A 26,929-nucleotide genomic window follows, 5' to 3' on the forward strand; every position below is an offset into this window, starting at 1 on the left:
AGACAATGAAAAAGTATGATGAACCTTTCAGAAAGAAGCTAAGCTCTCTGAAATATTTTGTCTGAAATATCTTCATTTCTTATCTCATTTCAATCCAACAAAGAAATTCCAGAGCATTATGCAGCAAAAAAAAAAAAATCTTGGTGTGACCTTAAAGTCAATATGATTAAAATAGAAAATGGTAATTCATAGTAACATATAAAAAAAAAAAAAGAATTGCAAGATGAGATTCCTATTTAGCATAATTTTTTTTAACCAAATTGAAAGCATATAGAAATAATGGTTTTGAGTTACATTTCTTTTTACGGTCAATGAAACTTTTTACCTTTGATATATCCTGAACTCTTAATGTATTTTTATTTTTAAATGTTGACTGATCTCAGCAAACTTTTCTAAAGCTTCTTTATTTAAAATACGAAGTGTCAGAGTAATGGATTTAGAGTAGTTATCTTGAAATGAGGTAGCCTTAGAATTAACTTGTCTTTACTGAAATACCTAATGTTCACCTACGTGTTTCATTCAGTCAAGTGCTTATTTAGAGGAAGAGCTAAGAGATGGTGTATTCATATTTTTCAAGTAAGTATAGTAATGTTTAAGGGCTTTTCCCTCCCCGTAAGTTTTTGGTAAAGCTCACACAGCACTTCTGGAACTGATGATGAACTTTGTATATGTATTAAACTCTCCTGGAGTAGGCATGTTCATGTTGATACTCATTGTAAGGCAGCTTATTGACAAATTCCACTGCTACATAATTTGTGTGGACATAGCTTGTTCTTAAAATTTTAGACATATGTTTCAGCTCTTAGTCTGTACAGAAACTGATTTTTAAGTAAAGAGAAAGTAGGAAATATATCCACAAGGGTTACAGATGCATTTTCCATCTGAATTGGGTATTACAAACACAGAGAAAGATCTGCTTTTGGTTATTATTTTAAATAATATGACTTCATATTTTTAGTTTCTTCCTTTTCAAAGGCATGGGAAAGATTTATACTTGGTATACTGTAATAAATTTAAATATCTCAGGGTTCTATTTCTGACCTTCAGACTTCTGAGTCGCTTTCATTTCTCCAGTGTTCACAGCTACAAGGGCTGGAACCTTACTGGTTACTGTTAGTGAATAAAATTTGAGAATTTCAGCTTCAGTGATGCTACAGGCTTAAATTTTAAGGGGAGTGGGACAGGTAGGAAAAAAAATTGAGAGTGTCAGTGTTCATTTTGATACAGGAGACTGCCAGAGCATTTTATGTTCCAAGTACTGTCTTAAAGATTAAAATCCTTTCTTTTTTTTTGTCCTCTCAGTGCAAACACTTGATTTAATTTTTTAGAATTCCATTACGAAAAGTTTTTCTAGGAAACTTTTCAAAGTTGGTTTGACCTCTTTTTCACTGAATTATTTGGAACAGTTTCATAGATTCATAATTCTAGACAAAACAGGAAGCCATATAGCATAAAAATGTACTGGAATTTATATTAAAAACTACATAAAGGGAATAAAATCAAGCACTGTCTTGGCCACTGATTCTCCCTCCCAACTAAGATAAACAATATTTCAAAAGTCTGGCTTCTCTGTCGGCATCATTCACTTCTTAAAACTTCTCTAGCATATGTTAAAGATTAAATACTTATCCCTGTGATTGAAAACCTCATCAGACAAAATGTCACTGGTAGCTTTTCATTACATCCAGTAATTGTGTTTAACGCTTAGGCTTCTATCTCTTAATAACAGACCCTTTAGGACCACTGAAGATGATCAAGAGTCAGATGGTTGCATCATGAGCACCCCCTGTTGCATACTTTTAGATATATTGGCATACATTTGAAGGAAATATGACAGGCAATGACATCTTTCAATATCAGTTGCCAGAAAATACCATTAAAAAACCCAGACCCAACAAAACCAGAACAAACAAACAAATAAAACACCCCACCACCCAAAACTAGAATATATGGTTAAAGAATGGGTGCCTTAATTTTTATTTATGTTCCTCTGTGCCCCCCCCCCCCCCCAAAAAAAAAAAAAAAAAAGCTTTACTAGTATTTCTGCAATCTCAGTTATTGATCTGGGGGGAGATTTCTCTGATTATGTTTAAGGATTCAGATACGTTAGCGCAAAGTGTGAAAATAATACCACCCAGTCTTCCAAATGAAACAACACATACATTTCTAGTATGTTCAGGTTCCATCCTGGTTTTCTTTATAAAACTCCCTTACCATGATATTTTGGGCAAAAGTAGTTAATGCTTTTTCAGGTCTAGTTATAGATATGTGGTAAATCATATTCAAACTGTCAGAGCATTTCTTGTCACGAAACTGTTGAAGTACAGCTGTCAGTCTCTTCTTAGGACAGGCTGCCAAGTGAATGATACTGGACTGGAATGGCAAATCTTCAGTGATGCCAAACAACTCTTATCTGCTCTGTATCAGAAGAGAATTGACCAGGGAGAATAGCTAAGCTTGTCGGCATTGCCTACAGCAATCTTATTGTCAGTCCATCACTTGGTACAGAAACTAAAAGGAAGTGTTGAAAAAGAAGGCATCTACTTCTAATATATGTCTCCCAATTTCTAAGAAATTTCATATTTCTAGTGGTTTTGGAGTCTGCTTCTATTACTAGTGTGCAATATCAGCTAGTGCAGTTTTTGATCCAGAAATTTAAAACATAATCAGTAGTGTGATGTATATATGCATTCAGTCACCAGAAGGTGATTCTTACAGTGAAACTGGCCTTGTGAGATGACTTTATTGTCTTTATCTTTTTACTGTGTCCATTTTATCTATATTTCCAGTATTGATCATACATTTTGCATTGCTTTCAGATGAGCTTTTCAGCTTTAGGTAGCTAAATTATAAGCTAGCCTTTGTAATAGCGTGTGTTAGAAATTTTCTGTTTATAGTAAAAACAAACAGAATTCAGAACTACCATACATGAGGGATTACTTTATCAAAAAAGCACAATTTTGCATTTGAAGCTCTCTTTAAGCTGTGGCACGGAGGATGACTCAAAAAAGCATAGATGCAAAAATACGTGGCCTTCTGTTTATACAGTAAGGGGGGCATAATCTCCACACTGGCAAGATTAAAATGTAAATATAGGCATATTGCTGAGAAAAGGAGAGAAAAGTGGAGAGCTTAAGGAAAAAAGGAAATGTATTTTCTGTGGTCAAAACCTGCTGAATTTGCATAAAGTGAAACACTCTGCTTCTTCCTTATTCTTTTATTTCTTTTAGTGTTGCTGTGACAAGATCCAGAGATGTACCATCCTTTGGACCACCTATTCCAAAAGGTGTCACATTTCCTAAATCAAATGTGTTCAGGGACTTCTTACTGGCCAAAGTCATTAATGCAGAGAATGCTGCTCATAAATCAGAAAAGTTCCGTGCGATGGCCACCAGGACCCGTCAAGAGTACTTGAAAGACTTGGCAGAGAAGAATGTCACCAACACACCTATTGACCCTTCTGGCAAGTTCCCCTTCATCTCGCTTGCTTCAAAAAAGAAAGAAAAGTCCAAGCCTTACCCAGGAGCAGAGATCTATAGTTCTGGTGCTATTGTATGGAGCGTCCATGCAAAAGACTACAGCAAGGGCATGGAAATAGACTGTCTCCTAGGTATCTCTAATGAGTTTGTAGTCCTCATTGAACAGGACACGAAAAGCGTGGTGTTCAATTGCTCCTGTCGAGATGTGATAGGGTGGACTTCAACAGACACAAATATCAAAATATTCTATGAGAGAGGTGAATGTGTTTCTTTGGAGAGCTTCATCAGCAACATTGATGATATCAAAGAGATCGTCAAAAGGCTGGAGGTTAGAATGTGTTCTCTTGTTTGGTTCCCCTTCTTTGCTTTCTCCTCTCGCCCTGCCGCCAAGTGAGGTTTCAGTTTAAGTAATGCTTGGGATCCATAAAACTGTTCTAATTGTTTATCATGAAATCTGTAAGGACTTCCCTGCTTTTATTTCTCAAAATTGCTTTCACTTTTATCAGATATCAGCCAACCTCAGCTGGTTGTGTGTGTGTCAAAAATGTCTCAATATATTTAAAAAAAAAAAGCAAGCAGGGCCCTCAGGTGTATAAATTTCTTCTACACAATAAATATAAAAGTGTTGTCTTATTTCATTTCCTTGTTTTCCTTCCCTTTCTCTGTTTTATAGGCTTGTTGTATCTTGTTTCAAATGAAGCTGTAATATCTCTGAGACTGACTTATTATGTTGCCAGCAGGGTGCAGCCCCAATCCCAGTTGCAATCTTCAGATATTCTCTGAATGCATGTGATAAACTAAAAATGCAGTGAATCATGATATCTGGCTATGAAACATCTGTCTGTGCTCATTTTTTATCCAAATAAGTTCTGAAAGAATGTGTTGTTTCACTGTCCGTCCTGTAATTTCACAATGGTAGTTGTATAATGACCAGGAAAGAAGGAAGACCAGGCCCTGTTAAATTGCTCTTGATGGTACGCCTGCTCATGCTACATAGAAGAGTAGACCTATGAAGAAGTATGCTACATAGACCCCAGTTTACTGTGCTTAGTAGCTGCATGCCACCACATTCTGACTGAAAGTAATCTTGCAGTTTACTGAAACAGCTAGAAATGTAGAATGGTTGTTTGGTTACTAAAGCATAAAAGATAAAGTAGAGATGCTTGCGTAACTCCATGTGTTTTTCTGTTGTGTGCTGCCACGTATCTTCTAAAATTCCTGTAGTTTCAGTAAAAATTTCAAGGCAGAACTTGGGTAACTAGACCCTGCTGAAAATACTAGTTTGAGTGACAAGACCCATTTCAGCTGATTACATACCCAGGACCGTGATATATATTCCTTGATTGTGTCACACCGTTGTCGTGCGAGTTGGTTGATTGTACAAAGGTGGAGCCCTTAACCTCTATTAGCACTGAAGGTCTCTCCGTGCATTAAATTCTGTCTTCATTTCACTTCACAGCTTGTGACTAAGGGCTGTGAAACAGTGGAGATGACTCTGCGTAGGAATGGTCTGGGTCAGCTTGGTTTCCACGTCAACTACGAAGGCATTGTGGCAGACGTTGAGCCCTACGGCTACGCGTGGCAGGCAGGACTGCGACAAGGCAGCCGGCTGGTGGAAATCTGCAAAGTGGCTGTAGCCACTCTGAGCCACGAGCAAATGATTGATCTTCTCAGAACGTCAGTAACAGTGAAGGTCGTCATCGTCCCTCCGTATGAGGACTGCACGCCACGCAGGTATTGTATAACAGCTACGTTTGGTCTGAAATTATATCATGATTTGTGGGGTCGGGGGAAAGAAACACCACAGAATAAGTGTTAAACCTCCAAAACCCATGGTATAATTATAATATGGTGTCCAGTATTGCAAGGTGAAAGAGGAGGGTGGGAAAAACTGCCCATATTCAGACTCTGGGCCCCACAAAATATTCATTGAATACCACAGTTTAATAAAATGTGTGAAGAACCTCATGTATCCTGTAAATTCCATGGAATTTAACATGGAAATCAAACAACTTTTTGTTGACAGTTGTGCATTTATGATACATCAAAATTAATTGTACATTTTCCTCCCTGCTTTCCCATTTGTTCATAGTTTGCAATGTCTGTGGATGTAATTCTTGAAAGCTATGAACAGACTTACATTCTTCTACTTTCACAAATAAGTAAGGCTGTAAATGATGAGAGTTTATCAAAGATATGGATCTGGCCAGAGAAATTGCGGCAAAGTGTAATTCTTCTTTACTCAGCAGTAGATCTTGCTGCATCTCTCTCACTTCCCATCCGTGTTAAGCCTGAGGCTTGTGTCAACTGTATTGTTGCTTTTATAGCTTTAAAATGTTGCTTGATCAGAAATAAGCAATAATACGCGCTTTTTTTCCTAAATTGGCCATTAAGTCCCTCTATTTTTCCTGAACTCACACTAAAGCTTTTTATAATTTTTACTGCTCCCATCTGAACTCTCTGCAGTTGTCTGTAGCATTCAGCCACATCACTAAATCTGATTCCCATATTCCTGACATCCTGTATTAATATCTTGCAAATGCTATATGATTAAAATGGAATGATCTTTAATAGACTAAATTTGCCTGCAGGCTAGCTCAAGGTTTATGCTAGATTTGCCAAGAAGCAGCAAGTACAGTTATCAAAGTTCAGTGTGTTCCTTGCAGTTAGAGACTGGGCGCGCGTTTTGCACTGCTCTTTTCTAATCAGGCAATACCTTTGTAGGGGTAGATGCTAAATCTTTGTATACTTAAGGCTGGAGCTGAACTTCAATGCATATTTATTACATTGATATGAAATGGTGTCTCCGAGCAAAGACCTTGTACTTGCATAAAAGAAGAATCCATGTTTGGTTTTACTGTGAGCCATATTAACTCCTTTTGTAACTGGTGGCAAAACAGGAGCAGAGAGAAAAGGGGTTTTATTTGTCCTTTAGTTGTCAGTGGAAAATTGAATACATGTCAGGGATTAAAATGAGCAGTGGCATAAGGTCACCCATGAGGCATTTGGAAAGCCTTTGTACAGTATTTAGCAGCCCGAGCAAATGGAAAGTTCAGCTGCAATCATAGCAAAAGGATTAGAGCAGAAAAAAAATCTGTGTGGAAAGCACAGATCCTGTTATTCCTGAGCTAAATTAAGTACAGCCAAAAGCAGGCTTAGCTTTAGTGTATCCAAACCCATAGCAGGAAGAGAAATTGCTGCACTTTTTGAAATAGTGTACTCGGCATCAGTGAGTTTTGTTGCTGTCTTGTAGTGAGCAAATGTTCATGGTGGGTTATTGCCTAGTTATGAAGTTTCATAAAGCAACTCTTTATCCTGCTTGCTCCATCCAAAAATTATTAAGGTTTAGCAACTGTGTCTTGAGTTTGTAGCTATCCTACATAAATTACTAGAGACTTGGCTTAAATCTTTGCACAAAGCAATTTCTCTTTTGGCAGTTTTCCAAAATTGGAGTCCTTTCGTTGTGTCCTCTGGAGGTCATTTAGTATTTCTTCTACAGTAACTTCTACAGACCACAAGTAAAATGAAGATCAGTTCTGCTTGGTATAGTACATTCGTATGAGAAGCAGTCCCTATCCTAATAAATTGATTGGCATCAACTTGGAGGAAGAGCAGGGGTGCAGTTAGATAAGATGACTTGCCAACAGGCACATGTACATGGTCAGTAGCAGATAGAAAAATATATCCAGATACCCTGATACACAGTCTAATGCGCTACACAGAGGCAGGCCTTGTTATGGTTATATCTCTACTAAAAGATGGTCATTAAAACATTGCCACTGAAGTCATTTAGTGGACTGATTGCTGACCTTGAAGTTAAGGACACAGCAGCAGGAGGAAATTGTGTCTTCTTGCTTCTTAAACTGTAACTATGTCTGAAAAAAAAAAAAGAGAAACCCAAACTAAAAAAGTATATAATCACTAGGGAAAGAATAGCAGAGACACAAAGTATGAAGAGGAAAGAAAAAACAAGGGTATCAAGATTTTAGTTAGGTTGTGAGTGGACTTTGAAAACAAATGTCCTGATTATCCCCATGGACCGTGCAGTGGTTCACATCAGAGAGTGGCCTGGGAGCACACAAACATTGCCGTTCAAATGAAGCTGGACTATGTATGCTTCAGAAGCATTCCTCATGCCTTCCAACTGCTAATTTAATTTGCAGGTCAAGGCTAGAGGGTAGGCCAAAGTAAAACCACAAGATGTGTATATTGTGGACAGCAAGACGTCAGCACTGACTGTTTCTACTTTGTCTACTCCTATTAGACTGCACAACTTGGTAATGTCAGCGTAGCCTGATAACACGTTATCTGTTTTGTTTTGTATTTTAGCTGGGAAGAGATATTGATATTTCTCAGCACTAATGGTATAATCACTTAGAGGAAGAGCTAGAAGTAGAAAATTTTGCACTGATTGTTTATTAGATAATGATGTCTGTAGATAGAGAAAGTAATCACAATAAAAAATTCACTTAAATAGAGGTATATACATTTGTCAAGAGAAATACCAAAATTATCCTCACCGAAGCTGAAGGTAACATCTACTTTCCAAATCTCTCATTTCAAATGTATGCAGAAGTTTGCCCCGCATCTTACATGGGCTGCATTAGCTTATGTCCTCCAGTTTACTCCAGTTCTTATGCTGTCTTCTTACTATACATCCTCAGGAAGCAAAGGGCATCTTTTGGGCTTCGCATCTACAATTTTTCGCAAGTGTTCTGTTTTCATAATGTGCAGATTTATCAGCTGAGCTACTCCAAAGCCAAAGATGTTTGAAAATGAAGTGTAATGCATTATTTCATGGGAATTTTTTCTTTTCATGGATGTCTGTGCATCAGAAAGATTTATCTCAAAAGGAACAAACATTTCAGGTCTTACTTGTCTGGGTGCAGGTAAGTTCTAAAACCCATGACTTTTTTAAATTAGGAAGAGGAGATTCTAGCGGATTTTTTAGCTTTTATAACCCAGTAATTAGATGAAGAGTATCAAAACTTGTTAAATATATGTTTCTAAAAAGCAAATTCTTACATTTACTCTTTCATTGAATTGATTCAGCTTCTGTGTTCAGATTTCTATCCTTGCGAAGAGGATATGTTTATTTTATTTTTTATAGCAGCATGTTAAATTGCTTTATTTCCAGGAGTTCTTCAGAAAACTACCGTATGCCAGTGATGGAATACAAAGTGAATGAAGGAATGTCATATGAATTCAAATTTCCCTTCAGAAATAATAACAAATGGCAGCGAAACGCAAGCAAAGGACAGGGACCTCATGTGGCTCAGGTACCATCCCAAATACAAAGTCCAGTAACATCTAGGATTGGCTCTGGGAAAGGAGAAGGGAAAATGCCACCCCCGGAACGAGCAGCCAACATCCCCCGAAGCATCTCTAGTGATGGGCGCCCGTTGGAGAGCCGGAGGTATGTGTCCTCTTCACAAATGGCTTTTCGCTACCGCTCAAAATCTTGTCTGGAAAAAAGCACAGTAGATTTATCTAAGTATCTGAAGACTGCTTTTAATCTTGGTTTTAATTAGTCAAAAGGCAACATGAATATGAGCGAAACATTAGCCAAAAGGAAACACCTTTCCTGGCACGATTAACCACAAAATGAAGTGTTACAGGATTGTTAGACTGTGTTTCCCCGTGCTGGATGGTATTCTAAAACTGCTGTATTGTTATTTAAGTTTTAAATATACAACCAAAGTTCAGATCGAAGTGTTCCTGAACTTCTGAATTTTGAAGAAGTAAATAAAAATTTTAGCTTGTTTTTAGGCTTGGTGGAATTGCCCAAAGCTCCCAAGGCAGAAATAGCATCTAACAGGGTGTTTAGCAAGAGAATTCTGACCAGCAGAAAAAGCAAATTTATTTGATTGTGGAGTTTTTGAACTTCTTAGGCTAGAGAATAGATTGTTTTAAGTTTGCATTTCTCTAGGGTGGTTTGGTGTTTTTTGTTGTTTTGTTGGGGTTTGGGGGGGGGGGGGGGATTGTTGTTTTGTTTTGTTTTTTAAACAAGAAAGCGATTATTATTAAGATGAAGGTATCAGGCACATCCTGTCACAGTATTTTCATTCTTTGACAGAAAAAGATGTATTTGATAGTATTCAAATGAACTGTCATTGTTTTGATTATCTATACAAATCTGTCCCTGTGTCTGCATTTACAAAGAGATCTGTTGAGGGAAACAAGCTCATAGCCTGTATTTCTTATTTTGGACAGTTCCTTAAAAAATAAAAAGCTTTAGACAGATTCCGATCGTGCTTTATGTTGCTGAAAAATATAAAGCAGTGGAAATAAGATGTATATTGTAGAAAGTTTAAAGAGCATTCTAATTAACTTAAAGCATTTTTCACATCCTGAAGAACTGGGGATAAAAAAAAAAAAAAAAAATCTTCAAAGATGGTACAGCCAAGACCAAGACACTACCAAGGTGAAATTGAAACTTCTGTGTAGGATACTTTGTTAAGAAATCATAATAGTTGGTAAGGACTTAATTTTCTTTCTTACTTTTTCATTAGAGACTATAGTACTTCTGCACTCAAACTGAGAGTGCCCCCCCCAGTTGTAGCTTTATGTAAGTTCAATAGATGTGTACTTAATGCTCCCATCAGTGCGAGCTGCAAAAGAAAATTTGTGACACTGAAAACACTAATAATTTCACAGACAACCTGGTAAGATTTTCTGTGAAAAAGGTTGCAGAAGCCAGTGAGACACTGGACTTAGCTCTCTAATGGTATATTTGGACCAACATAAAAATGGCATGGCTTCAGGCCATATCTGCCTGTTACAGCTAAAGACAGGCAGATGCTGAATTTGAAGGAATAGGAGTTGTGGCGTTGGGGTTTTTTTGCTCTCTGCAGTGCTGTAGAATCTCGCTCTGTGATTACAGAAGGCACAGTAATACCTGGGCAAAGTTTAAGGCAGTGGCAGAAGATCAGATTCAGTTGAGTTGTTGGTTTTTTTCAGACGCTTTCATCTCCTCATGGTATTAACCAAAGAGTTTTGTCTAGAGTCTCAAGTTGGCTGTTCCACAACTCGTGTCGAGGAGAAGGGAGCCTTTGGCCGCACTGAGAGACGGGGTATTATTAACTGTGTTTTTCTTCTGCATAAAATCCGATGTGGGCAACGTTGCACGCCTAAAGCATCCAAGATTTATCCAGTCACTGGGTGCTTCTAGAGGGGGTTATGGCCTGACAAACGTTCGCAAAGTGAAAATTACATTTCCATGTACTCAGTATTTGTTTTCAAAAAGTGAAGCTTTGACTTTCCATTTCCTTCATTCTCAAGGCATGTAGCTGGGGTTTTTCTCCTCTAGACATTCTTTTAAGTATTTTTTTATTATTATTCATAAAGGGTTCTATTGAATCTTTTCATCCTTAAAAGTGTATTATCAAAGTAGCTTTTAAGTTTGTCTGGGAATTTTTTTGGATGCCTGAAAAAATGTCTTATCTCTTATCTTTCTGGTCTGCTAAACATGTTAGTCTTGGCTGGATCAAGTTTAAATATAACAGCAGCTGCATAAGGTTAACGTGTTTCCAGTTAAAGTGAAGAAAAATACATTTTTGTCATTTTAAAGGAATACTGGAGGAAAAAAAAAAAGCAATAAGCTCACTCCAAGACTCATTTGTCTTTTCTCTGCATGATAAAAGAAAGCTTTACTTTTGGGGAGGCTCAGATACTTCTATTCTTACAGTGTAAAATCTCTAAAATCAACAAAGGTGAGATTTTTCATAGCCCTCTTAACTAGTCTCATTTAATTTTTCACCGCTAACTTTCATACTTTCCATAGCATAAAGATCTCCTGTCAGGAGGTGCTGGAATCTGCGCGTGTTTCTGGTGCGGGTAGCAGCGATGGTGCTGCGCTGTGCTTTGCTCCCTACGATTTGTTCTGTGCTCAGCTCTCGGCTGGAGAAATGGAGGACCAAGGGTAACCTGGCAATGTGGGTACCAGGATCTGTACTGGTGGTCCCTGTGAACCAAAAAGGGCCCTCTAATTAACATGACTATAAACATGACCCCACCATATACAAGATGGATACTTCAGTGTCTGTCTCTCTCTGCAGTATTTTGCAATTTTAAGGGGTTTTAGAAAAAAGCACCTGTCATTATGGCACATTAGCAAAGCAATACAGATTTCCTTACTACCATTAGAGCTTCACTTTCGGAAAGAAGGAACTGCCTAAGTGTCAGTGGGGCTGGAAACTTACCTATGAAGATCAGCATCAATAAGTAATGTCAGGACTAAGTTATAGCTGTAACTTCAATCTTAATCTTTGGCTGTGGTCTAGATATCACTAGCTGTCACTTGTGTTTCTGTGGTGCTGAGCCACAGTTCAGACTTGCTGATGTTTGAGTGATCTCAATACTTAGTTGTTGTGAGACTGGAGCTGGCATTTATGCCTCTGTGCTCCTGCCTTTTGACTGCACGTTCTTCGTGTATTGAGCCGGGCGCCGTGACAGTGATGGCAGACCTCATCTGCCACTAAGAAACAGTGGTCTGTAGTTTGTGACCTATGTTTTAAGGGACGTGGCAGCTGAGAAACCCATAGTAAATTGATCCATGTGACTCTCTGAGCTCTGAATCTGAGATGATTTTTGGAGCTAGCGCTAATAGCAGTTGCCCAGGACCACAGAAGGTCGGTACCATTGTTAGCTGTAGCTCCAGCAGGTGGGATTTCAAAGAATGAAATAGAGGCATTATATTTCTGATATATATTTCTGATGTATCAGACCTGACACGTTACTCATTTAAATGGTAACATATCAGCAATAAATCCATGATTTATATTAAGTATTCGGGGAAAAAACCTGAAGATTTGAGGGATTTAATTTAAACAAAAACAGCTTAACAGACAAGTGTTTCCCTCTTTGGGTACGAAGTGCTCTTGGAGTACAGGGAGTAAGGTGTAACTCTTTGAATTACCTACTAGCGATATTTGACTGATGATCACTTCATATAGCTAGACTCTCAATATGCATACTGAGTGAAATAAATTTATTTTTTTACCCTTGTTGATACTTTCCCTTTAGTCCATTTAACTATGTTAAAAATAAATAATAGCTGCATTACCGGTCCTGAGAACAGGAAGATTTCACTTCATATACATAAAAACATCTCGCCTCCCTACGGAGACTGCTGTTGTAGGTGGGAGAGTAGCTTGCTTGACAGTCCCTGATTCTCAGAAGGCAGACAAGTGCCCAGTCCTGTGCCTGACCAGCAGAGTACTTAAATTTGCCTTTATTGGATTGTCTTTGTGTATCCCACTCGCTTGCTTATACTTAAATTCTCCTTGTTCCTCATAGTATCCTGGGTCCTTGAATGTATTCATGATTGATGTGCATATTTGTAGGCAGGAAAAATAACCTAAAACTTTATAAATCTTAAAATAAATCCCTAATGTTACTGCAACTTTTAGACTGAAAAATCTAATAATATAAATGCAATAAATTCCAAGTCATGGCTTCTTTCACAACATTAATTAGTCCACACAGGACACTATATAGCCTATAACCCAGAATAAATATCAGAGTGATATGTTAAGGAAAACAACAATAAACCACATATATGTGAAGTATGCCAGAGCTAATGTTATTGGAGAAGATGTAATTTTAGAACTTGATATTTTTTTCCCCTCCCAATTTTCAGTTTTTATTTTGTACACTTAGTTTCCAGACTTTATTAAGAAAAAAATGTGCAGGGAAAGGAGGTAAGATAGTGTTAGATGATAATCTCTTCTCAATTAACTTATCATAAACTGGAACTAGTCTTAACTAAAACTTGATTCAACAAACATTTGAAAAGTGTGAAAACCCGTGAGCAAAGCTTGCTGCTGCTGGGCTTGTGCCCTTCAGTGGGCAGATCAGTACTGACCTGGATGAAAACTCAAGGCTCTAACTAGAAAATTTCTGAGCACAGTCAATATTTTAAACCAAATGGAAAACTGAACTACGGCATGACTACAGTCAAGCACTGGCTGTAAAATTCCACAGTATGGAAATATTAGAACAATACTCATTAAGACTGCATTTAAGTCTTATTGCCGACTTTGGAGCACAGCCTTGCCCTAAAACTTCATACTGCTTTAAACGATGCCTGTGTGTAGTCAGTAACTGTGCCAGTAGTAGTTTATAGGTTAATTCCTGCAGATACAGTCTAGTTGAAACTGTTCCCATATTATATAAAAATCCTAATCTGCTGCTGCTTAGTTGGGATGGGTGATGTTTTTCCTAATATAAACAAGCAGGTGTCTGTGTTCATCTTGCCGCCTGTCAAGTGAGCGCTGTAGCACAGGCATTGCCTGCCTCACAGGGTTTGGGGATTTGTTGTTTTAAAGTTTTCATAATATTCTTCAAGTTAAAACATGTACTACCATGAGATTATATATTATGTGTTTCTGACTGGCATCAGGACCTAGAGCTGGATGTAGCAGTGGAAAATGAAAGGTTTGTTGGTACACCTGGCGGTATGGCAAACTCTCGTGTTCCAAAAACATCTGAGAAGAGCCATGCTGTGTCATGTCAAGAGCTGGTCTCTCTTGTTTGACAGTGGCCATCAGCAGGGACCAGGGAAAAGCATAAGAAATCCTTACAAGTGTAAAGGAAGGCTCCGTACCGGCTCCGACAGTCTCCTGGCTGGCTGCTGGTTAAGATCGCCTGGAGCCGGCTGCACCTGTACTGCTGTGTTTAGCAGCTGTGGATGGTATCCAGGTGCCTGCTAATTGGTCTTTTGATAGTTCCAGGTCTCCTACTCGTTCTTTTGTCATGAGGGATAATGAATAATCATTTTGTTTGCTTGATCCAATATAATTCATGTTTGGACGGATTGAAGCAGATACGATAAAATTCTCTATAATCAGTGGAGCCCTATAGCATAGTCAGTGTTTCTTCATAATGGAAGCCATTCTGTCCCTCTGGTTGTCCCATTGCCTGCCTCTGTATTTTTTCTTGTTATAATGATTGTTTTCTGAAATGCGATGATCAAATTGAGGAAAAATATTCGAGACGGTATACAGTGTGGTGTGAGAAGGTACAATATGACAGCATAATTGTATTTTCTGTTTCATTTGCTATCCCCTTCCCCAAAATTGCTGATGTTCTTTTTTTCCCTTTTGAATGGTTTGGTTTTCTTTTTAACATAAGAACATTGAGTCAGTGTTTTCAGAGAACTGCCACATCTTGCAGTATTATTAGGATTGCAAAAATCAAACACGTGGAAGGTAAGCATGCCAGAATTAAGATTTGCTGTGCAATTTTATTCAGAACTCTTGTGTAACTGTATTTTTCTGATACTTCCTTGGATTAAATTACAAGAATTTCTTTTAACAGAGGACATCTGCCTCATTCAGTTCACACAGTGGATGCAGCTCATTAAAGAAGAGCTATTTAATATTTTATTTTCCTCCTCATTACTCCATCGCTTATTTGCTGGATGGCATTCAAATCCTGCTGTAAAGATGCAATTATTAATTTCCCTCTAAGTTTTACAGTGGCGCCCATTACTATAGTTTCTGAATGCTTCATGGGTATTAATTAAACTTAATTTTCGAAACTCTTGTGTGAGAAGACGTCTTTGGCCCTCTTCAGATTAAGAACAAAGGTAGAGAGAGAAATTATGTTCTAATCATTTGCTGTGTCTTATTTTGGGCATCTCCTATTTGGAAGTGTGCCCAGCATTGTTAACATTTTATATATTCAAATTACAGCTTCACTTGACTTCAGCTGCTTTGGTAAATTTTCAGCTCAGAAGTAAATCAGGCCGTGGCATCAAATAAGGCCTTTGAGAAACTTGCAATTAGTGACAATGAATGAAAAATTTTCTTTAACAAATATGCCAGTGGTCATATTGGAGTGCTGCAGCAAGTGCAAGATAAGAATTCAGTTTGCTAAGTCAGCACTGAAATGCCTTGACTATAAGGCCGTCCTTTCTCTTCTGCCAGGCCGTGCCTCCTTCGCTTCCAAGCTGTGCAGCTCTTGCAGAAGTTGTAGCACATAATAAAACTGCATGGGGCAGAGGTCCCGAGGGAAGGAGGCACATGTGTGCAATCATATAGCTAAAGACTGCCTTAGGCCATAGGCACAAAGCGTGCTAGACTGACGTTTTTCTTATGATGTGTGTATTACATACCTATGCATACTGAAGACGTGGGGAAAATTACAGCTAATGACGTGGAAATTAATTTAAGGGCAAGATGGATGCTTTCGATGTCTGTGTTGTCATACTAAACAAAATAAACGTACGCCCATCCCACTCACTGCCTTCACAAAAGATGATTTTCTTCCCATACTTGGCAAGACTCAACCAGTCCTTTCAGGATGAACTCGATCTGTTAGAACTAAATCATGCATGGTATAATCCCAGTTCAATTGACTGCAATGTAATTGTATCTGTTTAATGCAATGGACGCTTGGCCTATTTTTAAATTCAATTATGGGACTCATGCACTTAACCATTTTGGAATTTCTTCTTAAAGCTGTCTTTTGAAATAGATAATAGCTTGTTTTAGTTAGTTTTTTAATTATAAATAAAAGACAAGCACAGAATATCTTAACTATAGGGGCATACTGCTAACACAATACTCCTTTTGTCTTGGGAAGTGCCTTTCATCAGTAGATTTCAAAGCAGCTCAAAAAGTCAATTCAAACTAATTTATTCTAAAGTTGTTTTCTCTTATTTATGTTTCACATAAAATGTCTTTCACTATTCATGTTTTTAGTGCTATTGTGAACTGTACCAACAAAATGTATTGCTGCTTTAAATAATAGGATGACCTACATGACTATTTGCTGCTGTTGTTCAGACCACGTTTATAATACAATTTTGTTTGCCCTTGAGGTCTTTCATCTTTGTAAATGAGTTATAACTCCATGACATAGTTCTGAAATTTTGACGTTCCTCCTGAACAGTGCTATCACTTTTTGGTAAGGCATAGGAAGTAAAGAAATTTGGATTTGCTGGATCTGAAGTGAAAATGTAAGCATTTTCCAACAGGAGATAATTTTACAGAAATTATTCAAGAAGTAATTGGTTTCCTTGCCGTAAATCCTAATTTAGAAAAAAGGTCATACTTTTAAACTGTGTATTGCTCTGCAAGCATAACTGCATTTAAATTTGTGTGCCTATGTAGGTGGATGAATGCTATTGAAAGCACATATTTTTGTTTGTGGAACTATTTTTTTTTTTTTCTCTTTATAAAAAGTGCCACTGGAAAAATATACTGCTTGGTTCACGGCTCCCCAGGTTTCCAACTCTTGCACTGTGTTCTTTGCAATCAAATATTTCAGAATTGTTGCTTGAAAAATGTGAGATAAGTTAAATTCAATTTGGTAGACTAGAAAGGAATTACTGGACTTGGTGTGGTACTTGTGATGGTCAGGTGTTGGATCATTCCTTTCTTGTCTGGGAAAAAGAGTTACTGTTAGTCATATGCACTTTATGAAATTCCAGATGATCAAGATGTTTGGTCCAGCCGTACTGCTCCTTCCATTTTAAGATTTTGTTAGTTTACTGCTTTTTTGCAAAGTACTGAGGGGAACAAATGCACATTTGATATATATACGTACACATGCACACTGTCTTTGGATATATACACATACGTAAGTAACACTGATCAGTGCAATGCTTTTTTCATTTTCAGAAGAGTTTTTGAACTTTAAAAGCTCTTACAGTATTGTGGTGAGAGCTGATTAAAATCTGCCAGTCCTTTACAGGTATAGATTAAGTGGCTAGGCTAAGATCTTGTCAGTCCCCGGGCCGAAGTAGTGTACTGAGGCAACTAGCTGTGTGTTTCACTGAAGTCAATATGCGTTTTTTAAATGTTAAAAGTTTAAGTTGCTATTTTACTTGCGTAAGTTACAGTATTTTTCCTAGTTAAAATGCGTAAAGGTTTGCATTCACAGTAGGATTTTGATGTTCATAGATGGCGTAATTCAAACTCCACTTAAATCACTGCAGAAGTTCTGAATGGCTTCAGTCACCACGCAGTAGAACAAAAAACTAGCTAGCAGCAGTGAATTCGGTTGAGGCTTGGGAAACAAAATGCACAAAGCAGAAAATGATCTAAAAAAAGCCTTCAACTACAGAACAGGATATACGAGTTGAGCAGTATAAGCCTGCTGCTTCCAGCCATTCTGCCCAGGTGCGTGTGTTGCAATTCTAGCCCATTTGTTTGCTGTATGGTTCTTCCGACAGGAGAAGGCTTCACATGACTCAGGTCTGTATTTTCAAACAGAGTTCTGATATGTTGAGATAGTTTTATATTAGAATGTTAAGTTTTTAGGGGGAGGGGGTTAAGGTATTTATAAATAACTACATTTTTTTAGTCCTCGTGATTTATGTTGGACAAGTTTGGTGGCATAGAGATAAGCTTGATACCCTTGGAAGAGTTTGCATAGACTGCTCGCTACAGTTAGTTTAAATTCCAGGCAAGACTTTGTTTTGAGAATTAGAAATATTTTGTTCTGTTTGGTATTTGGGTGAGGAATGTCATGCTTCATTATTCCTTACAAGCAATCTGTGAAAACAAATCACGACTTTAGAAACTGGGTTGTAGTGTGTGCCGGGATTTTTCTCCCACATTTGCCTCTCTTCATTTACTCCCCTGCATCCAGCTCTTTACAGCTGATTTTCCATGGTTTCCAATAGATTAATAAGAGGAAAATGTCTGATCCTTCAACTGACTTCACCTCTGCTGTCTCCATGATGCCATGTTCTTTGCTGATGTGACAATTTGCATGGTGTCATCTGTCATGCTTTGCACTGTGATATTGCTGTTCGATATTGCTGATTTGACTGGTTTGTTTGCTCTGAACAGGTTGTCTCCCGGTTCTGATGTCTACGTCACGGTTTCATCCATTGCCTTAGCAAGATCGCAACAGTGCCGTAATTCTCCAAGCAACTTATCATCCTCAAGTGAGACTGGCTCTGGTGGGGGCACATACAGACAAAAATCTATGCCAGAAGGGTAGGCACCAGACTTTTTTCATATTCTTTTTACGCAGGTTTTTTGTTCTCTGTTCCATTTGTTGTAATGTATATTAAACTAAAGGAGTGCTTACACAGCCTCCTGTCAGCTGTTGTTCATGTGCATTAAAACATATTTGTTTTCAAATACCACTGTCATGCTTCTTGAAAAAGTCAGTTTTAAAAATCCCTTGCTTCCACCTTTTCCCTTTGCGACCTAACCTCTCTCTCTGATCCTAGTCTACAACTGCTCAGGTTACTATACAAAGGGAACCTTATGTATTTAAAAATCTTCATTAAAGGTACTGGTTTCATGTTGCAAATCACTTCATTTCACAGATTTAGATTCTAAAATAAAAGAAGTAATAGGCTTGGGACTCTGCAGTCTGTGCTGATAGTTGAAGCAAAGTAGTGTTGAGTGTAACTGAGACTTCAGATGTGCAGGCACGAAAGTGCTAAGTAATCCACAGCAAGCATCTTTTTCACATATTCACAGTCATCCTGTTCTAAGGTGTTCTCTTCCAACTTTCCAGAAATCTTCAAACTCTCTGAAGTGATCCAATGTCAACATAAGGGGCAACTTGCAGAGGAAGAAATTAAATCTGTATCATTTTCAGAGAGCACTGAAAGGAGCAATAAATCAAGCATCTCCAAGTAGGGAAAAAAATAATTGGCAGCAGGAGAGCTGTCTACCACATTCCAAATTACTTCCTATACAGAAGATAAAGGGGCAAAACTGCTGATAGTTCACACTGGAAAGCTTTCCTCTGAAGTCCTCTTGAGTACGTTGCAGGTCATTGTGTATAATTCACTCTGGTTTGGGTCTTTTATAAAGTAGAGGTATCTTTTGCTATATTTTAAAAAATATATTATTAGTGAGATTAAACACCATTGTCAGGAACTGCCTAGCACACGGCACTGTCTTTTGCCTGTTCAGGTGCCGGTAAGGGGACACTGCTCTGTCAGTCCAGAGAAGGCTGTTCTGGGTATGCGTTTGGACAAGTGCTGCTTCTCGCGCCAGAGCACTGAAGATTTGTCCTTCCTGTCCTTCTCCTTGCAGCTCAGTTTGAGGTTTTCTGAAGAGGCCATCTCTTCTCTGCTGCACAGCTTCCTGAGGGCTTTGATTCATGAGACTATCAGGCCTGTTCAGGGCATTATTTAAGTTTGTGCTTAAGTCCTACTGACATTAGGAAATTTGCTCTAAACCTATTACACTTCGCTGTAAGGAAGTTAAATAGAATCGTGTCCAGAGCTCTGCAGCTGGAAAAAGCACTTAACCTCTGTATACACCACATACTTCCTGGCTCATTCATGCCGGCAGCACTTATGTGTTGCCTTGAATTCTGAAGAGCAGCTTGTGCTCCCAGTATCTTATCTGCTCTTTTCCAAGTGCGTCATTTGGCCTACAAAAAAGGTATTGCTGCCATATGTCCTTAGACCATCACAACCATAATGGCTTGAGTAGGAAGGGATTTTTCAGACACGCTAGGGTTTTTGTTTTGAATTGGCCTCAGAGCACACCAGCACCCATCCCAACCCTTTTCCATCTTTCAAGTTAATTATACACATATGTTCACTACAGCATTCTTTGAGAATTTTGCAAGTTCAGCAAAGGGATGCGTCCTAGAAACCTTGCCTATAAAGTCTTTTTGGTTTTGAAGCTTTAATTCAGTGCAAGGAAACTCTGTTTAAATGCAGTAGTGAAAGAAGTAATTAATACAAGAACTTTGCATGTTCCTTACTGGATTTTTTTTAAATCACTTACTAAACTCCAATTATTTGACTATTATGTTCTATTCTTATAGGAAAAGCACTTCGCCTCCCGTACTGTCCTTGTACAAATGAATCATATTTACTTAGGACTTGCCGAATATTTTCTACCAGGCTAAATGGAAAGCATGAAAAATGTAATTATGGAGGAAATTTTCCCTTGCCTCAATAAGCCAAGTAATGTCTGTCACAGTACTAAAAATCATTGCAGTTCCATGTGCATCTTCTGTTGAGATGCATCTGAAAGACCAGATTCAGGGCAGCTCTGTGGTGATGTTCGATGCACCAAGTAGAGTTGATCGGTGATTGACCTGTTATGTTGTTAAAATAGGGGAGAGATGTTGTAGCATTCAATTGCTAAGATGTTGGAGAGAAGGATGGGCTGGAGTAGGTACCTAGCTGAGGGGGCACCATGTCCTGAAGGTAATCTTCCTGAGATGAGGCTCCAGTTTGCTCTAGGTATGCCAGTCCCCGAGATTTCCCAGTGCAGGAAATCTCAACTGCATAATTTGTGTATACGTTTCTTTCTTGTTGCATGATATGACAGATTTGGAAAGTTTGTGAAACTTAAATGACTGGAAGCATGGGTGTGAGTCCAGCCTCTGTCAGACATCGGTAAGAGCAGTAACTGCTGCCTCTTCTAGATGATTGGTCCGTATCCTAAGCTGGGTATAGGCAGAAACTTCACTGCCTTCAAGAATGTCCCGATTGGTCTTGCTGTATATATGTGTGTTTCATATACTTATCCTGTGTTTACCTGAAGGTATGTATATGTAATAAATGATTATAGAATGTAAAAATGAAATTTGAAAATACCAAAATAATGAGTTTCTTCTTATGACATAGATACAAAATGTATATTTAAAAAATTTCCCTGTTCTTTTAATACAGATTGATTTCTCCTTCGAGTTCTTTGGGTTCATTCCTACATACCCTAGTGAACTATATATTTAAGCAGCATAAAATATAGCACCACCTGCTTTTATTATTCCTGCTTTTAAATAGCCCGCTTCATGTAAAAAAGGAAATCTAAAGACATTTCTTGCTGCTCAATTAGCAGAGCAGTGATTTTAATGAGATAAAATTAGCAACATGGTGTTTTTGTATATTTCTAATCTTGAAGAAAAGATCCCACATCATAAAATATGTCAAATGCAAAATTGACTGCTTTCATACATACGACCATTATGGGATTTAGGTAAGAGAACAACGCATAGAAAGTATAATACTGATACAACACAACTTCATCACACCAAGGTTTCTTGGGGTTTGGGCTTTTTCTTTTAGATAACAACTTCTAATTATTTTGTCATGAAAAGATATTCTTCCCAAAATACTTTACAAGTCTTAAAAGTTTCAAAATAACCTCAGATCAGTGTGTAAACAATCAATCAGCTTTTGAAATGTGTGTAGACTTGTTATGCATCTATTGAATTGGTATTGAATTCATCATGTTTAATTTAGGTATTTGATGAAGTGACATTCTAGCTAGTCTGTGTGGATAGAAAATGAAAAGCATTATGCACATAATGCAATTTCAATTTAAATTGTTTGCATTCAGAAGGCAGATATATCCAGGTGTTCTTCACTTCGTCAAACCATGTGTTTGCTGTACCAGGGAGTGGTGAACACAAGGGAAGTGGGGTCGTGTTTGGGTAAAATTTAGAAGGCCCAAGTTTCAAACTGTGATGTTTTGGAGCTGTGCTGCATGTACACACATGTTCCAGCTGCTTGTCTAAGGATAGGAGTGGGATTTAGTTGTTCTGAGTCATGTGATGTTTCTTTGGTGGGTTCATCTGAGTTAATAAGTACATAAACTTTGAAATGGGGTAACCACATTGAGCTTGTTCTTACGGTGGCAGATGTCTGTTTTACATTGGAGATTGTGTGGGGTAGTCTGTTGCTAGCAGAGTGAGCAGAAAGCACAAGTTTGGGGTATTATGTTTTCTGTTATTATGTTAGACACTTAGAGAAACTCCTTGATATATAGAGAATATATCATCTTGTAATTCTTTTGGCTGTTACTCTGTGCATGTAGAGTTTTGGTAAATTTTTTTTCCTTCCAGGGTATGACTGATTTTAAAAAAAAAAAAAAAAGGACCAAAAAACCCAATCAAAACTCAGAAATGCATTATTCTTGACGAACTCTTAATGATTGATCTGCTAATTCTGAACCCAACTATAATTCTTACAGACTTATGAATGATTTATAAGTAAGACAGGATTATAGATTTAATTCTTACAGACTTCTAGGCCTATAATGCATGTTGACTTCAGTGTGGCACAGAGGCACTGCGTGTCTCCTTTGTCATTAGATTGTTCTCCTTGAGTTTACTTTCTCTGTTGAACTTTCCAAAATCCATCTGACTAATCTAGCAGGATGTACAAAAAGTCCATTGAACTCCGTATACTTTCTTCTGCAGTAATAGGTATACACGTCTTACTGCTTTCCTATGCCTGTATTTAGTTTACATTAGTAAACTCAAATTATTTTATAACTTCATAAGTTACAGAATTTATACCTCCCAGGTTTTGGGAGTCTGTAATGAATACAGTCAACTTTATAAACTCTTAATTAAAATGTTTGGCAGTGTAATATTGCCCCAAATGAATCTATGTTGTTTGCATGTGTGTCTGCGTCACCTAGGTATGACCTTAATAGTATTTTGCTTAGAACCCAGGAAAGTGGGCCGAGATCCTTGGGATTGTTCCTATAAACTTTCTGATCCTCCCTTTGACTAGATTGGGGTAGTGCTTTCCCAGTTAAAAGGATCCATCCTTGAAATCTTTTCCCAATAAATACATCTCATTTCCCGATGTGGCTTTATTCCAAACTTTTTAAGTTTTACTTGTTGCGGTCAATTTTCTGTAACCATGTAATGGTCTGGTCACCTTTCTGTGTAAACATCTATGTAAATGAAAACTAATATTTTAATTTATGGATTTTTTGGGTCTGTTTTTTTAATTGTATGCACTGTAACTAGATGTTCTTTATCAAAGATGCTCAATAAATTAATGTGTACTGTAAACTTATGCATTAAAGATGCTAAATGGGTCTTGGAACTGCCACAAAAATTAAATGGAAAATCATTATAAATCCCTCAAGCAGTTGTGCTATGCATTGTTCTGCCCTGTTGTTTGACACTAGCTTCTTAAAAGTGTTCTTTTCCCCTTATGTGAGATTTATGCATATTTAAAATCATTATCTGCTTTGTTTTTTGGGGTGTTACAACAGGTTTGGAATTAGCCGTAGATCCCCTGCTTCCATTGACAGGCAGAACACGCAGTCAGATACGGGTGGTAGCGGCAAATCCACACCCAGCTGGCAAAGAAGTGAGGATAGTATCGCTGACCAGATGGGTAGGTAATTAATTCTTTACAGTGAGCAAGTGGTGCTAACCGCAAGGTGACTTTGGCAATACCTCTCCGTGCAGAGAGAGAACCCTCTTAAGCACTGCATTTTCAGTGTCTTTGAAAGTTAACCTTGTTCATCAGGATGAATAATTAGGTCTGGAGCATATACTGGCTTCTACAGTCTGTTTCGTTGAGACCTATGAGTATCACCTGAGGAAGAACTGATTTTAGTTCTTCATTTGATTGTGGGACTAAATCTACCTTAATGCTCTTACCCTGAAACACTTTGTCCTTTTAGAAGCGGTTGGGTAGACACACGTACTAATTTGTCTTGCTGTTGAGGACTTGTTTGACCTCACCTACTCTCCTGAGTGGCTTGGCTTCGTTTAATTTTTGCTTAGTTTGTCTAAAGTGCTTGTGATGCTCCCTTTCAAACAGCGCTATATAAATGCAAATTGATTGTTTGATCATTGAAGCTATAAAAATACCACGTACAAAATGGAAAAAATGCAATTAAAGTTTAAATAGTGAAGTAAATCTATAGCTTGGTAATGGCCTTCCACCAGTGTATACATTTTCTTTGCACTTGGCAATTAAGCTGTCAGCTGAGGGAACGTATTAACTGCATAAACCAGCTGGGTACTGAGAATTTGCATTGTTAAGCCTTCATTTGAAGTTTTTGCACATAGACCTTTTGCTACAGCTATGGCTTGACTTGAGTGGATACCAATGAGATTGACACCAATGGAAATGTCCTGCCTACAGACAGCATTGATCCAACCTGATGACCATGGTCAAGATTGCCAGATTGGTTTTTTCTAACTTTGTTACCATTGATTAAACAATTCCATACCTTTTCTATTGCACATATAGATCATCATTTTACTGCATCACAGCTTTTGTTCTATATAAATGGACTAGTGGTGAACACAGAATAAGGTTCAGTGAGATCAGCAGGAATTTAAGGCAAATGCCAACCTCAAGTTCTGGAGATGTACTTTGTTCACATACCTTCACAACCTCAGTGAGCTGTGCCTTGTTATTGAAGCCATCTGTCAGTCCCTCCCTCACAACTCCCCCCATACTTCTCACTAAAAAGCTGTGATTATACTGATCTGCAGTTCTCATTTTGACAGAACGATTTTTAATCGCATATGTTTTGATACTGTTGTGATGGTAACGACACATGCAAAACTGATCTTTCGCTCAGCATTACTTTTGCAGACCAACAGTTGGGTGTTGATGCTGGCACTGAGCGGAGCTGCCAGCAAGTTCTGTTGTACAATGTCAGGTGTCACCATATTAGCAAAATAAATAAATAAGACCAAAAACCAGGAAAAATGGTGTGGCAGAAGAGATGGGTTTGGCATTTGGCAAAGGCTGAAAATGCACACTGATAATATCTGTATTTTCTCTCTTGCGTATTGTCCTGCATTCATAGAGTCGCAGCTGGAAGCTGCATCTCTGACTGGAAACTTTATTGCTAGTCTGGGGAATCTAGGTGAAATTTTGGTTCTATGCCAAATAAGCACATTTGCACTTGGCATAATCTGTCCCAAGGTAAATAAGGCATTAGGTGCAGTGAATCCACACGTTCGCTCCTTCCTGGCCTGTTCTTAGCTACAGAAGACCTTTGTTCTTTGTGCACCAACACCGCTTGTTACCACTTGGCGGGGGGGGGGAAATTTTGATGATGATGATTATATATATTTTTAAAACTTTTAAATTTGTTTTTTTTAAAAAAAGCAAGTAATGCTGCAGATCAAGATGAACAAACCATAGTTGTTTTGGGGAAAGCTTTAAAGCACTGCTAATTACCATGGGTATTGTTAAGTAGTTGATATTCATAAGCACATATTGTATCTAAAAGCAGCATTTTTAGAAGTGCAGAATATGGCATAACCACAGGAGAGAAGATACAGATAAAAAGTTACAACTAAGAAAGATTCTTTTAAAATACTGACCTTGTGCTCTGAGAAGGCGGCTACCTACCTGAAGGGCTGTGTCTGAACGCCCTCTAGACCCCCACAGTTGCCTCCTAGGAAAAAATAAGCTTAATTGGCAAAGAGCAGTACTACAAATGTCCACGTAAGATGAATTATTTGAATTCTGTTCACTTTTTTCTGGTTTAGTTTAATAAGTATTACTTTCTTTTGTACCTCTATGCAGTTTCCCCATTCACAGCCATCATTTTTTAAGGGAATGTTGTGATTTCAACAGCTTTTTTGCTATCTCTTCAATTAGAAAATGTTTATTTAACTCACCTTAACTTTGACAAGAAATACGTGTAGTAGTTGTACAGGAGAAAATGCGTTCATTTAAGTGATCACTGTAGACTTTTGCTATTGTCCTGCCTTGCACAGAATACAATTTAAGGAAATGTGGATCTTCAGGTTTTTTTAATCTCTTGTCCACAGGTAATGTCCATATAGAGATACAATGTCTACACTGTGAAAATGAATATTTCACCGTTTTAATGCTCTGATACAGTGCTGTTGGACAATAGGGGCATGATACCATTCAGGCTGTTCTAACAAAAGCCAGGATGGTGGCTGCTGGTTTTTAATGAAGTCTTACTGATTTATGCCAGGCAGGAATGGGCCCTCACTTGCTCACCTGTGTTTTGTCACAATATGTATTTTTTTATTTGGAATGAATTTCATATTGGGTATCCAAAGTTTTTGGCTAATGGTAGTATTGGAAAAATTGCAGTGTAAAATTAGATTACACGTTTTCTTAGTTTGTTGCACTGCTTACGCTCTTCGGTACATCGTTGTGTGCTGTATTGCAGAACCAACATGCCATCTCCCAGCAGTATCAAAAGTACTGCCATCCTTCAGAGAAAGCCCCAGTGGAAGACTGATGAGACAGGATCCTGTGGTTCACTTGTCTCCAAATAAGCAGGGTCATGTAAGTTATCCTAAAAAAGGAATTATTTAATGTTTTGTTCTTGCTCCACAAGGTTTTGATACCAAAAGTGTTGTTCAAAGTCATATTTAGAGTGTCAGTTAAAAAAGAAAGAAGAAAATCCTCAAGCCCTGTTCCCTACTAGAACATGAAGGAAGCAGTGAGCAGACCTGTTGTTTCCCGAATTCTACAGCCTACTGAAATATTTACTAGTTAATAATGTTTTGCTGCCAGTTGAACAGCAACTTCTTGTCTGTTATCTTGTGATAAGTAGAGGATTTGTGGGAGTTTACAAAGCTATTCCTAGGCTCACATGTGAGACTTAAAAGTTTACTAATGTATTTTATAATGCAATGCTCAGATGCTTCTTTGAAACAGAATAGTGATCTTGCTTTTGGTTTTGTATTTTCTCCACTTCCCTCATCTAGTGTAACTATTCCTTCCTTTCCACAACGTACTTTGCACA

At 37.9% G+C, this 26,929-nt stretch overlaps 1 protein-coding gene across 2 annotated transcripts in view; it reads left to right on the plus strand.

Moving 5' to 3' along the window:
* Nucleotides 1-26,929, plus strand: part of SIPA1L1 (signal induced proliferation associated 1 like 1) — a 156,197-nt gene that overhangs the window by 106,787 nt on the left and 22,481 nt on the right. For both annotated transcript variants that reach the window (XM_082317672.1, XM_082317673.1), the window contains exons 9-14: nucleotides 3,231-3,807; nucleotides 4,939-5,213; nucleotides 8,617-8,895; nucleotides 18,284-18,433; nucleotides 23,438-23,562; nucleotides 26,348-26,466. In XM_082317672.1, coding sequence (XP_082173798.1) covers nucleotides 3,231-3,807; nucleotides 4,939-5,213; nucleotides 8,617-8,895; nucleotides 18,284-18,433; nucleotides 23,438-23,562; nucleotides 26,348-26,466 — 1,525 coding nt within the window. The remainder of the gene's footprint in view (nucleotides 1-3,230; nucleotides 3,808-4,938; nucleotides 5,214-8,616; nucleotides 8,896-18,283; nucleotides 18,434-23,437; nucleotides 23,563-26,347; nucleotides 26,467-26,929) is intronic.

This window comes from Platalea leucorodia (assembly GCF_965183815.1).
Source record: "Platalea leucorodia genome assembly, chromosome: 7".
NCBI classification, from domain to species: domain Eukaryota; kingdom Metazoa; phylum Chordata; class Aves; order Pelecaniformes; family Threskiornithidae; genus Platalea; species Platalea leucorodia.